General features: G+C 33.0%; 1 protein-coding gene across 2 annotated transcripts; it reads right to left on the bottom strand.

Annotated features, from left to right (window-relative positions):
* Positions 1 to 1,029: 1,029 nt before the first annotated feature.
* LOC108469550 (pectin acetylesterase 7) lies at positions 1,030 to 5,015 on the bottom strand. Of its 2 annotated transcripts, none has more exons than XM_017770428.2 (13): positions 4,865 to 5,015; positions 3,471 to 3,598; positions 3,273 to 3,355; positions 3,052 to 3,181; positions 2,891 to 2,964; positions 2,727 to 2,813; positions 2,483 to 2,607; positions 2,327 to 2,387; positions 2,135 to 2,194; positions 1,949 to 2,026; positions 1,717 to 1,822; positions 1,447 to 1,598; positions 1,030 to 1,365 (listed from the first exon to the last, which is right to left on the bottom strand). In XM_017770428.2, exons 1-13 carry the CDS (start codon positions 4,996 to 4,998, stop codon positions 1,255 to 1,257), a joined length of 1,329 nt encoding a protein of 442 aa, XP_017625917.2. In that variant the 5' UTR covers positions 4,999 to 5,015; the 3' UTR covers positions 1,030 to 1,254. The 2 variants fall into 2 exon arrangements, with proteins under 2 accessions (XP_017625917.2, XP_017625916.1); XM_017770427.2 differs by having other exon boundaries at positions 3,471 to 3,603; positions 4,865 to 4,997.
* Positions 5,016 to 15,613: the final 10,598 nt, after the last annotated feature.

Consider the following 15,613-nt stretch of genomic DNA (forward strand, 5'->3'; position numbering starts at 1 on the left):
ATTATTTCAAAATATGTATTAAATACGTTATATTTTTGTCCATTATCATTTATTTACCCAAATGTGTTGTTTTCTTGGTTTTTATTATTATTATTATTTTTTTTATGAAAGTTTGTTTTAGTATATACATACTCCTATTGCATGAATTATTTATTGTTATTAAAATTATGTTGATATGAAAATTATTCATGTCGTATTTGCAACTTATATTTGCATATCTTACTTGCTTTATTTGCTATGGAACACTAATGCATGAAATTTATGTTGCCTATGTTTAATCACATGAAATATGAATGTTATATTGTAGCTTCTATGCTATATTTGTATCAAAACATGTATTATAATAGTTTAATTTTACCCTGTAATATATTATTTTGATTGTATCATCGTTAAAACATAAATAAAGAAATGTTTTTTTTCAAAAATAAAGGCAATGTTTTTCGTGTTTAGGAATTTGGGAAATAGTGCCCTAACATGCTGGGTTGCGATTTCCCGTTTGTCAAAATGCCTAAAATACCCTTCTAAATGATTTTATAAATTACGGGGTGATTTCAGTTACAAGAGTTTTAGAATATTGTATCCTATCATGTTGGATATGATATTCGTATTCTTTTGGAACGAAAAAATCTCAGTATTAAACTCGAACTATTTTAATTTCAAAAGGGATCATATTTTTAAATACTTTCAAAATTTTAGCATTAAAGACAGAAAGTTATTCAATTTGATACCAATTTTTGGGCATTACGAGGATGCTAACTCTTCTTCGTACGTAACCGACTCTCAAACCCGTTTTCTTGATTTCGTAGACCAAAACAAATGATTTCAAACAAAAAGTGGTTTGAAAAAGTAGTTTGAAGGTGGTTCAATCACACTTAAACTGATTTACGGCAACTCCCCGTTTTCATTTTTCAAAAAGTCAAACCCAATTTTTTTTTAAGCTCCTTTTAAAATAGTTTCGACACATCTTATTTTTAATTATGTAATAGATATGCAAATCTTTAAGCAAATTGGACTTGGCAAAATCTTAACTTATTCACTGGAATTGAATATTACGGAAACATCTCATAAATAAAAATACCAGTACAATCTAGTGGTAATGATACAAGCTCAAACTACTTTATTTGTTTCCAAGATCATACGCTTCTTTATTAAAATAAAACAACAAGAGAGATTCATATATGGATAAATAGACATGAACAATTGACTAATATCCATCTAATAAATAAACTGCAGTCCATAATTATATGTATAGATTTATGAATCAGAGTCAACTTTTGGGCAGGTAGGGTTGCAAGGATAAGGGCAGTCAAGCTTTTTGATGGGGCTCCGCTCATAATACCAGTCTCCAACAGCCTTGGCAATTTTCTGCATACATGTATTCGGTACAAAAATCACCAACCAACTCATAAGATTTTAAGAGAAGAAATATTTGAGAGTCTCTCTTACCATGTTACTCACTACCGGAGAACTATCGCTTGACCATTGTATCTGCTTTCCTACTTGACAGTGGGCATAGCACGAATCTATGAACATTCCTTTAGATGGAGAGTTGATCACCCCGGCTCTGTTCAGGGCACTTAAGAATTGCGTCCTGAAATCTGCATTAATCATCATTCACATAACCATTACTTTACTTCGTCCATTCTTTCATTAAGCAGATCAGGCAATGATACATATATACACATATATCTGTATAGGTTGAAGAAGCATTGTTACCTTGGATGATTTTGAGCTGCGTTTCTGTACACTTCTTCAAGTCAAGCTTGCAGCTTTTCCACTCCTTACTTTTGTCAGCAGCACTGGGAGCCAAAATGTTCTTAATCTGATCAAAGTGTAACATATAGAGATCATTATATTCAAAGATATTCTTCATATAATGAATTGTAATTGCAGAGAAGATAAAAGCAAATGCACAGTGATACTGTATTCAATCGGCTTGAGAACGGACCTGCCAGGAGTCATAAGCTGAATTTACGAAGAAGATTGGTGTTTGCATAGTCTGCACCACGTACTGTGGGAAGAAACACTGCAATTTTGCAGAGAATAAACCGGCAAGTTAATGAAGAAGACATGCACAAGAGTAATTAATTAGGAAGGGACTATGATTTGTCATACAAAAAATAGCCACACATACCAACTCTGGTCTGGCTCCCATTCTTGAAGTGCAAGACGCTGGCAAATTCTTAACGGATCCCTGCATAACACATGCTTCTTGTTAATGAACATGTTTAATGACAGATTATTCTTATGGAGCAGATCACAATCATATATATATTAAAAAAAAGTCTTCAATAAAGTTCAAGTAAAGAATCGATAGAGACAATACGTGTAGTCTAGCCACTTTGCCATAGAATTCTTCTATGTGCTTCCCTCCCGAGACATCTTGCCTGCCAGATATAAATTAAGATTTATCCAATGTTAAATGAGAGAAAACCCAAACACACATATGTGTAATAAATAAGGTCAAGGTCTGTGAACTAACGCATGGAGGAAGAAGCCAGCATCTGAAATGCACTTTACTTTAGTAGAAGCGGGAAGGAGAGCTCGAAACCTGTCACAGTGCAATATCGAAGCCAATCCTCCAGCGGAACAGCCAGAAAGAATAGCCTATTTTTTTGTGTGTATATATATATACATATAAACAGATTCCAACAAGTTATGAGCAAGTAGGGAAAAAGGTTACCGAAGGAATTACAAAATATTAAACACGCCAAACTACGTCTTACATTTTTAGCATTTCTCATTCCTTTTGCTAGTAGATCAGCAATGATAAATTCCCATATGCTGTTTCCTTTGAAAAAGAGATTATTAGCCTGATCACAGAACCATTATGTGTTAATTTATGTATATGTTTAATTTCTCGATAGTAAAAACAATTCAAGCAACTTACTCGATCAACAGCATCCCCAGTGAACGATGATCCATCGCAGTACCTAACCTTAATCCGGTTCCAATTGTAGAAATCTATATGTTAAGATAGAAAGTAACCGTTAATAGTGGAGCTAAAGCTGAGGCAGGGGGAAATATTGTGAAATTTCGAAGCTTAGCTACCTGGATTGGATTTTTGCTGGCCGCTCAAGAGTCCAGAGAAGCCAAATTGCTTCACCATTTGCTTTGATGACCCTAAATCGGTGTTCTTACGAGAGAGGCAAGTCGGCACATCTTCACACCATCCTCCACCCTTCATGCAAGCAAAACACATTCTCAACAACAATTACAAATATAATATAAGTAAAACACAGCACAAGCAAGGCAAAAGCCATTGGACTAACCTCCATGTGAACAATCCAATTATCAACTCCAGTGCCAGAGCCCTTGTCAAAATGGTAAGCTGGTGGACTCCCATCCAAACAAACTACACACCACCACCCAAACCAAAAAAAAGAAAAAAAAAAAAAAAGAGTGCGTTAAATATATGATATACATAAACATATAATAAAACATAGATAAGAAGAAAAACAAATCCCTACCAGCTCCTTTCGCTACGGCATCCTGCAGATAAGTAATCCCTACACTAGCGCCTTCAGATTTGAGTAGTATAACAGCAAGCACACAGACCAGTAGACTTAACCATTGGCGTAACATTCCACTAATCATTCTGCTCTGCAGTATTTATTAATTTAAAGTCAGTATGATTATAGAAAATAAAGAAATAAGCAAATTATAGTAAGACGTATAAAAATATTACTACTGCTACTGCTATGCTTACAAAGGCTTATATAAAACCCATGCACATGTCCAACATCATTATTCAACAAGAAATAAAGCTACCATTAACACCAAGCACCGCACATAATCAACTCGTGCTGCTAACGGTAACTTGGTGTCATAATTATCAGTAATTAATTCAGTAATTATCTAATTGGCTATCATCTACCCACAAATAATGATTAATATCACTATTTTTAATCCGTCACAATCAAACCAAAGAAGCATAAAGTGATTGGTATGTTTAGATGGGTGGTCATGGTAATATTCTGACAATAACACTTAGGTTAATTTGAAAATAAAAGAATATTATTACAGCACTGTCGGACAAACATAAAAACGATGAATGGTCAAAATATAAAATTCACACCGATTCTCAAATATAAGATAATCAAAGCAATATACTTTTATTACAGCCTAAAACAAATACCGGCAGACAAACATAAATATTAAAATAAATGCAATTAGCCAAGAATATAAATTTCACACCCATACCCATAACGACAACCCATAGGCCATATAGCAATATTATGTATCTTATTTAGGGAATAAAATAGATTAATTGTACTCAAAAGAGACAATGTAACTCACACATAATTTACTAATCCTAAATATTACTACATATAAATAAAGAGCGCAGTGAGAATAACAGCAGGCCATAAAATAATCCTAACTGAGATCTTAAATCTCGTCAACTAAAATTACAATTATCGTGATTATCATTATCATTATTATTATTTTAATTAATACTATCCGACAAACGTCATGAACCTCCCAAAAATAAAGTATCCGACAAAGGTCACACATGGCAAGAAGATCTCATCATGTGTCTCATCTTACTCTCTTCTAAATTCAATAATCCATCCCTTAGGATGGGAGGAGAGCTAACAGCACCGCTCGTAAATCGCCGGAGCAGAAAGAACTGAAAACTACGAGTGGTTAAAAAACACAATCTCCTTTCACCAAAAAAAAAAAAACACACAATCTCTTCTTGTCTTCATCCTGAGATTACTTCATCAATAAAGTAAAAGAAAACGCTTTCCGAAGTAGGAAAGATAGTAATAACAGTAAATACAAAAAAGCTAAAAACTCAGGCAGAGGCACAGAATGAGGTAAGAAGACTTTGTTTATTTTTGTAGTTAAGATGAAAGCTTACCTTACGAGGAGGGAGAAAGGAGAAACGATATAATAGCTTACTACAACTAGTTTCTTCTTAGTACGAGTATAATGCTTTGTTTGGATCGGGTGAGACTTAGCCACCGCTGATCTCATTTCATTTATAGTCCTCATTCGGTAACGCGTGCCAACTAAGCAGACAGAAGTCAATGCAAATCCACAGTTCAGTTGTCGGTGCGCTCCACTTTTTAGTTTTTCATTTTCTTTTTAAACATAAACCAAGGATTATTAACACCACTCATTACAGCTCAACCGGTACAAATTATCCTTTGTTTGCTTGCTTGGGCTTGCCCAAAAAATAATTTTTGATAACGACAAAATCATTTTAATATTTAATAAAACCACCTTTTAATCTCACACTTTATTTACTGTAAAAAGTATTTAAAAAATAAATTTATTAATAAATAACTATTTATTTTTATTAATTATGGATATTATAAAATTTTCAAATAATTTATGATCTGTCAGTCAGAATATTAAATTAATTGGAATTTGACTGGTGGCTTTAAATAAATGATTTTCAAAATAATAAATATAAAATCGACATGTGAGATGCGACTAAACAGACAAATACTTTGAATGGAATAAGTTGAGTTAAAATCTTAAATCAACCCACAAGAACCACATACTAATAATTAATAACATTATTAATTAGCAAAGTGATTGCATAGAAAAAAATGTTTACATATAGTATAAAAATATACTATAACTAAGACCCTGAATAAATTAATATATCAAAATATAAAACAAATATTTACAGTATTAAATCTTTTCCTTTTCCTTTTTCCTCAACACTTGTTATTTTTTTAAAGCTAGTGCCAGAACGTATGTTATTATAGACACGTGTCCTTATAAAATTATTACTTTTTAAGTCTTGAAATAAATTCATCAATTGCTTCCTATATAAGTATTGCCTTTTTCCCCTTGAAATAAAGTAAAAGAAAAAAAAGGCTCAGATTTCCTTCCAAAAAAAGGATACTTAAATGTTGAAAAATGAATTTTATTATTTCTTTTTTATATATACAGAAGAGAGTTAAATATGCAAAAACAAGCCAATCCTTCATAACATATTGGAGACAGAAGCAGCAAACAGGAATGCAAGACCACAATTGGTTGGCCTGGGCTGTCACACAGAGGAAATTTTAAAAATATGAATGCACCCGCATTAATTATCTAAGTGAAATCCATCGTAACCGTAGTAAATGCATGTCAACGACTACCATCAGTTAATGGCTAAATTCATGGTGCGACATATTCGACGGCTGTTGGGCTGGGAATGGCAGGTTACTATTTGTCATGTTGCTCCAGAGAAGAATAGCGTGGCGGATTATGTACTTGTCCCGGAGGGGTGCGTATGAGGAAACGTTGTTGCAGGAGCTTCCTCGTGAAGGGTGCTATTTAGTTTTGGTAAATGTTACCAAAAAGAAAATTTTCTAGTTTTGAACTTTTGATAACTATTTCATCCTTTACTTTTACTTTTATTTAAATATTATTAATTATTAAAAAATAAAAATGTTGGTATAAGTTTTTTAAAATTAACATCCTTACAACACAATATCTATATCATGTCATTACAATGACTTGAAAATGTATTTTCTTTAAAAATTAATTAATTGTATTAACTACTTGAATAATAATATTATAAAATAAAATTATTAAATTATAAAAAAATTAAATTATAGGAAGTGAATCCTAAATTTAAGTTTAAGCATAATAAAAACTAAAATTATATTTTGTCATTATTCAATTTTGAGAAAATATTTAGTACATCGTTGGTAGAAATTTCAGACTTTATAAGTAAGTTCAGGAGATTAACAAGTGTCCTATATGAATATAGTAAATTTAAAAATTATATGATAAATTTTAAAACTACTTATAAAAAAAATAAATTACTAATGTACCAAATACTATCCTTTAATTTTTAATATAAAGTCTGATCTTCCATTGATTCTTTTCTCTTTCTAGTTTTAAAGCAAGGGATTGTAAAATAAGATTGTTCCTTTTCTTATATATTAATTTGAGATTGATTCGTTTCTCTTTCTAGTCATATAGCAAGCAAAGTAAGGGTCCTTTGGATGTTGCCACACCTTTAGTATGGTAGAATATTTTACTTTAAATGAATGGAAGTCTCTTTAGCTTTCAATGGAGATGCATTTGGATAGCACTCCACTTGAAATTCTCAACTTATTGCAACTCCTAATTCAACCGGAGGGGAGAATCTGCGGGGTTAAACTGACCCCGGTGAAAGAAAAAAAGTTCACTTTATCCATTTCATTAATATTTTATTTAATTTATAACTTCTTAACAATTTTTAGTATTTGTTGTATATTAATTAATTTTAATATAAATATTATTTTAATAATTTTTTTGTTAATCGAAGAATCGGCATATTTAGAAGAAGTTTTCGAAGTGGCGTCCTCTGAGACACCAAACCAGACTGTCAACAGCGGGAGGTATTGTTCTTGTGGCGGGGTTTTGTCTCTTGATCTCTACGGAGAGCTGTGAACCAACCGAGGTGCCCCTTCATGAACCGTACATGGCTCTCCGTGAAGACTGAGGAACAAAACCTATCACGAGGACAAAATCTTCCATTATTGACGGTTTAGATCAGCATCCTAAAGGATAACACTTTGAAGACTTCATCCAAAAGAGTTGATTTCCTCCTATAACACTTTTAATGATTATTATCTAAAAAAAAAATCTTTTAATATAAATTTTATTTTGAAATCATTAATGATTATTATTTAAAGCTTAGGACAGTTGATCAAGAATTCAAATTCAGAATCTTTAATTTATTTTTAAAGACAGTGAAAGTAGTTTTTCTTATACTGAACATACAGCTAAAATGATATTATATGCACTTTATGATATAATCGAATAAATTATTTTTTTTGCTGATTTTTCGTGGCTGAAGATTTTGTATAATATACCTTTATAAGAAACTGCTCAATTAATTGTATATATAAACTTAAAGCATATAAGGAACTATTTGTATGATAAAAAATTAATATGACTAGAAAGAAAAGTTGCCGTACTCCATTCGTAATTTTGTAGAAACACATTTATATAGAGATCTGGAACTTACATTAGATATACCATTAAGAATATCTCACTGGTTGGAAGATACGGCATCAACATTGCATTATTATTATTGCTATTATGAATAGGAGAAAAGGTTATCCATGAATTCGGCATTCCATGTCAACAAAGACTTGAGCAATACAAGTCTTATCATTACATGACTGAATATTTTGACTTTCTGTTATAATTATTAATATTTTTATATAATGCCTTTAATTATTTATAACTCTTATTTAATTTTTAAATATGAAGATAAATACTTTTAATATATTCAATTCACGTCTTTTTGTCCGATAACAATATTAATGTCAACCAAACTAAGATTTAATTTTAAATTGGATTTAACTATTGATTTCATTCAATCTAGGTGTAAATGATATTAGGTTATAATATATTATTTTTTAGGTGAATGAGATATTATTTTACAGGAATAAATAAAAAAATTCAAAAGACTAAGAAAAATGAGTGGAAGCTAGCAATACTTATTAAACTCGGGTATTGATTTTAAATAAAAATAATAAATAAATAAAAATTTGTAATTTTAAATTTTATTAAAATTTTAATTAAATTGATGTCATTTAATATTAACTCACATATACATCAATGAGAGATTTATACACGCATATATATATTCTCTAACAAGATAAACCAAAGAAAATAGTGAGACATTGAACATTTGTTTTTCTTACTTTTATGGTTGAGAACCATATGCCTTTCTCTGCATGCATTTACACCGATATCGTTTCCTATGGATGATGAAAGTAAGATTCTCTACGCAAACATCTCTTTCCAAGAAATAACCCAAGGCAAGCTCTTTATAAATCCATGGCTTCCCCCAAGCCCTTATATCACCAAGAAAGTCTATAATTTCCACAACCACCAAGAGAGTCTTTTGTTCAATTCAATCAAAAGAAGTCAAGTACCCTGAGATTAATTATGCAATCATGGTTTGGTTCATCATCATCATCATCGGATAACAAGAAGAAATTAAAGGAGGTATTCGAGCAATATGGCAAAAAGTCAGGTGATGAAATCCGATTGGAGAAGAAGGAGCTCAAGGCAGCGTTCGAGCACCTGGGTGCTCTTATGCCCGGTTATAAAGCAGCATCTGCGCTGAAATACATTGATACAGATAAAAGTGGATACATAAAAGGCACTGAACTTGATACTCTTGTTGAATATGCTTACAGTTCCGGCTATTACCGCTCAAATTCTTTATTTTAATTGCCCTTACTACATCAAATATTAATTTATGTGTGTTGTGTTCCTTTTGGTTCCTAAATAGTGATGTTTTTTTTTTCCTTTTTAATTCTTATATGTATTTTCATGAAAGTACATGTTCTATTGTAGACATCTAAAAGGAAATTTATGTTTGTACAATAAAAGAGGATGTTGCACGATAAAAGAGGACGATTGAAAATGATTTTATCTATTATTATATATTTATTTGTTTATATATAATTTTTAGGTTTATTAAATGTGTTATATATTTATGCTATATTGAAATTGTTTAAGGAGAATTTTAGGTAACTATCATGGCTGAAATATAAAGTTGTGGATTAATAAAGTTGTCGACTAAGTATTAGTTTAGTTGATATTGATATTATTGTTTGAGTAAGAATTTATGAGTTTGGGTATGCTAAAATACATTTATCCTCATATTTAAAAGTGAAAAGGGATTATAAGTAGTTTTAATTCTAATACAACTTAACTTTCATATTATAATTGCCTAATGAGGAGCTAGCAACACCAAGCAAAGCTTCAAATTATTTAACTCCTTATCATAACTTGTTAGTTTCTCGTTGACTTTCCTAGAATTTATAAAATAAAAACCCTTTTATTTATAGTTAGGTTTTTAATAAATTTGAGGTTTCATAATCTCTATAGTAAACAATCATAAAAAAATTTTAAAATGTAAAAGGGTAAAATGGTTTAAGTATTAAAAAGTATTGTAATTGGAATGAGACTGATTGGATCGAGAATTGGTCAGTATATTAGTTTAGATAAAAGGTTGAACCAACTTTGAATTAGTTGAATCATGTTAAAAAATTGATTGAATTGATGGTTAAACTAATTTGACCAATTTTTTTCTATTTCTTTTAATTTTTATGATTTTTAATAATTTTTCAATTAAAATTGAACTAATTAGTTAAACCATTTGACCGGTTCGATCACTAGTTCAATTTTAAAAACCTTGTAAAAAATCATAGTTTTGATATATTCAAATGGAGATAATTTGTCTATTGGGTGAAATTAAACACAAATGGAGCTATTTAGTAAATGGATGACTTTGCGGCAGCAGGGGAGTCATCAGGGACCGTGACATGAAGTGGGTGCGAAGTCTCTTTAGCAACTTGGGTTCGTGCCCTATGTTTGATGCAGAGTTATTGAGTGCTTTAAGCTTATAGCTATGTGTTTCCTAAGGTGATTCTAGAAGTAGATAATACTGCAGTGGTGGAGGGATTATGTTGCAAAGATTAGGTCAAGCCTAAATGCTCTAGTTAGAAGAAGAACGAACACCCTTCATTGGCACTGGGAGCTGAAGGTAAAGCATTTTATGTAACACCCCAAAATATGGCCTAAGAGTTTTAGGGGTATTTTAGGAATTTTAGCCTTAGAGTGTTCGAAATTTTGTGACATGGTTTATCGATAATGTTTCCAAATGTGGTTTTTAAAAAATCAAATCAAATTTTGAAATGAGTTTTAAATACCTTTAATTTTAGAAAAAAAGGATTGACTTGTAACAAGGGCAAATTTTAAAGCATTTATGTTGTAGTTAGACCAAAATTTAAAAACCAACTTAAAAACCCACTTCTCAGTTTTGTTTTCACAATAGGTTTTTCCCCAACACAAAGCTTTGTCGTCTCTTGTTCTTCCTTACTCTTCCAATTGATTTTTGATTCTCAAACTATATTACTTTGATTTCCATCATTCCTTAAATGTTAAACCTCCATAAATCTTCAAGAAAACATTCTAAAATACCATTAATTTCTTTATCTTCTTCACTTGTGGGTTTTCTGGATTTGCATAAAAAACTTGTTTATTCTTCCATCAAAAGTAACCATTCACTTTCTTATTATTTTTTAATGTTATTAGGCCTTTGAAACTAAATTTTTAACTGTTAAATCGCATGTTTTAAATAAAAGTCAAGAATAGAGTTGTTAATGGTGAATTTCAGATTTTCGAATATGTGAAAAATAAAATAGAATAAAATAAATAAAAATAAAGAACACATAAATTTTACGTGGAAACCCTTTCGAGAAAAAAACCACGGGCAGAGGAGAAGAAAATTCACTATGTCGAAAAATTTTTACTCAAATACAAGAGGAATAGACTATGTCTATTTATAGGCTTGCAAAGCCATATTCTAGTAGGATTGAAACACCTTATCCTAATCAATATAAAATAGATGGAGTTTAATAAGGTTTAAAAACCTTATTCTAAAATAAAATAAAAGAAGTCTAGTTCTATATGGATTTTACTTTTATTTTATTTTCCATCGTATTTTATTTAAATAAAATTTGGGTCACTTAATTCTAACAATCTCCACCTTAACACAAATTCTCAATGAACAAGTTCTTCATCGCGAACTTTCAATAAACAAGTTCTTCACCTCTTCCAAAAACCCCTAAGGGTTTAACTTCAACAATGAACACCAACCAAGTCTAAGCAATGCTCAAACTTGGTTATAGGAAGTGACTTAGTCATCATATCTGCAGGATTTTCATGAGTGCTAATTTTGCTCACAACAATATCACCACGAGCAATAATATCACGAACAAAATGATACCGAATATCAATGTGTTTTGTTCTCTCATGAAACATTTGATCTTTTGTAAGAAAGATGGCACTCATTGTCACAAAATCTTGTCTTGATTTGAAGGTCTTCATTGAGTTCACTAAATAGTCCCTTCAACCAAATAGCTTCTTTACAAGCCTCAAGAATCGCCATGTACTCAGCTTCAGTGGTAGACAAAGCGATCGTAGTTTGCAAAGTGGCTTTCCAACTAATTGCACAACCTCCGATTGTAAAGACGTAACTCGTGAGAGATCTTCTTCTATCAAGGTCTCCAGCAAAATCAGCATCAACATACCCTATAACTCCATCTTTAGTTCTTCCAAAGCGTAAGCAAACATTAGTAGTGCCTCGTAAGTATCTTAAAATCCATCGAATCGCTTTCCAGCGTTCTTTACCGAGATTCGCCATGTATCTCGCTAATCGCACCGACCGCATATGATAAATCGGACGTGAACAAACCATAGCATACATGAGAGATCCTCTCGCACTAGAGTATGGAACATGTGACATGTACTCAATCTCATTATCGATTGAGGAGATAAGGCCGATGAAAGTCCGAAATGGTCGCTAAAGGAGTACTAACGAGCTTAGCACTCTGCATATTGAACTCCGCAAAGAACTTTCTCAATGTACCCTTCCGACTTAGGTACAATTTACTTGCTTTTCTATCTCGAGAATCTCCATACCAAGTATCTTCTTTGCTGGTCCTAAATCTTTCATCTCAAATTCTTCATTTAGTTGGGCTTTAACCTTTCTTATCTCTCTTTATCTTTTGTCGCTATCAACATGTCATCAACATAAAGAAGTAGATACACAAAAGAACCATCACTTTTTTCTTAAAGTAGACACAACTGTCAAAACTACTTCTTTTGAAATCATGAGAAGTCATAAAGGAATCAAACCTCTTGTACCACTTGTCTTGGTGATTGTTTCAAACCGTAAAGGGACTTTTTCAGCAAGCAAACATAGTCCTCTTTTTCGAGACTATAAAACCCTCTGGTTGTTGCATGTAAATATCTTCCTCAAGTTCTCCATGCAAAATGCGTTTTACATCTAACTGCTCAAGCTCCAAATCATGCATGGCAACAATACCAAGCAAAGCTCGAATCGAACTATGCTTAACAACCGGAGAGAACACATCATGAAGTCCACTCGGAATTTGATCAACCCCCTTTGCAACAAGCCTTGCTTTATATCCGGGTTCTTCAACTCCGGAGTCCCTTCTTTCTTTTTAAACACCCATTTACAACGAATGCCTTTTTACCTTTAGGAAGTTTTACAAGATCCCATGTTCTGCTTTTTGTGGAGTGATTCCATCTCCTCTTGCATAGCAAACATCCACTTTTCGAGTCTTCACGCCTAATCGCCTCGAATAATTAAATGGCTCTTGATTCGCATCTATATCTTCACCACATTTAAAGCATAAGCAACTAGATCAACCTCGGCATACTTCTTTGGAGGTTTAATTTCTCTTCTTGTCCTGTTTTTGGCGATAGAGTATTGCGGTGAAGAAGCAACTCTATTCTCAATTTTGTACTTGGCTTGAGGAGTTGATTCGTATTAATCGATGCTCCACCGCTTTTGGTTTTCTTTATTGGAAGAGTCTTTAAGAGATAAGTTAGGTAGCATAGCGGTTTCATCAAAAACAACATCTCTGCTAATCACAACTTTTCTATTTTCAGGACACCATAACTTATAGCCTTTTACACCACTTTATAACCAAGAAAACGCATTTAATGGATCTCGGTTCCAATTTTCCATTATCAACATGAGCATACGCAGACACCCAAAAATCTTTAAATCGAAATAATTAGCGGGATTACCGGACCATACCTCTTGTGGAGTCTTTTTCTCAATGGCAACGGATGGAGATCGGTTGATCAAAAACATGCAGAGAGGTCTTCGCCCAAAATGACTTGGTAAGTTGGCATTTGACAACATACATCGAACCTTCTCCATGATCGTTCGTTCATTCGCTCGCAACCCGCTTTTGTTTGTGGAGTATGACGAACATCAAGTGTCTCATGATCCCTTCCGACTTGCACAATCTATTAAACTCATCGAGCGTAACTCTAAGCCATTGTCTGCATGCGGAGGTATTTTATCTGCTTTTCCGTCTGTTTTCAATCATAATTTTCCAAGACTTAAATGTGGAAAACACATCGCTTTTCGCTTGGGAAGAACGCCCAAACTTTTCTCGAAAAATCATCAATAAAGGTTAGCATATAATTAACTCCACCTCTCGAAGGCACTCTGGATCGCCCCACGGATCGAATGGATATACTCCAACGTTTCCTTCGTGTTATGGATTCCTCTAGTGAATCGAACTCTCTTTGCTTCCCAAAACACAAGTGCTCACGAAATTCAGGTTTGCAAATTCCTTGCCCATTAAGAAGTCCTCTTTGCTTAATTCGCCATGCCATTCTCACTCATATGCCCTAGGCGCATATGCCAAAGTTTAGTAATATCATCATCGACAAGGAAGAGGAAGCGCAATTGCATCACCAATAATGATAGAACCTCAGTAAAACATATAACTTGGCAATCTTTCTTTGCCCTTTCATCACAACAAGGACCCTTTGAAATCTTTAAAACCCCACTTTCAATGTGTATCTGCACCCTTGTGAATCAAGAGTACTCAATGAAATTAAATTTCTTTTCAATTCGAACATGCCGCACGTCACTAAGTGTTCGACAACTCCATCAAACATCTTAACTTTAATTGTTCCAACACTGCGATTTTACATGAAGCATTATTTCCCATCAAAACAACACCTTCAGATCTTGTTTCATAAGTTGTAAACCAATCCCGATTGGGACTCATGTGGAAGGTGCAGCTGAATCAAGTATCCACTCTCGCTTACTTTAGAATCATTGATGAAGCAACTAGAAGTTCACCATCATTGTAGTCTTCTACAACATCACCTTCACCGAATTTTCGGTTTGTTTCCCTTTTGATTCGCAGCCTCCTTTTAATCTTATTTTGTAGCTTATAGCACTCAGATTTAATGTACCCTTTCTTCTTGCGAAGTTGCAAGTTTTACCTCTGTTTGAAGATTTCGATCTACCCTTAGATTTACCACGAGGATTCCGTTCCTGTGTTCTACCACGATCATCATCAACATTCCGGTCTTGTCTCCCACGAACAATGAGACCCTCTCCCTGAGAGTTGGGTTTAACCACAAGATGCTTCATCTTATCATACGAGGTTAAAGAATCATAAACCTCATCAACTGTGAGAGACTCATGGCTATATAAAATCGTGTCTCTAAAGGTTGAATAAGACGGGGCAACGAACAAAGTAGAATCAACCCTAGATCTTCCTTATCATCTTGAACCTCCATGGCCTCCAAGTTTGAGAGAATTTCTTTAAACACCATTAAGTGTTCGTGTACGACGCACCTTCCTCCAAACGATGAGCATAAAGACGCCGCTTCATATGCAACTTGCTTGTTAGAGTTTTCGACATACATATTTGTTCTAGCCTCTTCCATAATGCAATGCGCTTTTCTCTTTCATCACATCCTGCAAAATTTCGTTGGACAAATGCGATGTAATTGTGTTAATGCCTTTCGATCCTTACGCTTCTTCTCTTCATCTGTTAATGTCGAAGGCATCTTATCTATCCTTAGCGGGGCATCCTCTAGATCCATCTATGCAAGAACGCTTGCATCTTAATTTGCCACAACGCAAATCGGTGTTGCGATCCAACAATGAATTTCATACTTCAAAGACGCCATTACCGTGATCGAGATGAATAACCGGAAGCTCGATACCAATTTGTGAAAAATAAAATAGAATAAAATAAATAAAATAAAGAACACATAAATTTTACGTGAAACCCTTTCG

This window comes from Gossypium arboreum, chromosome 8 (assembly GCF_025698485.1).
Source record: "Gossypium arboreum isolate Shixiya-1 chromosome 8, ASM2569848v2, whole genome shotgun sequence".
NCBI classification, from domain to species: domain Eukaryota; kingdom Viridiplantae; phylum Streptophyta; class Magnoliopsida; order Malvales; family Malvaceae; genus Gossypium; species Gossypium arboreum.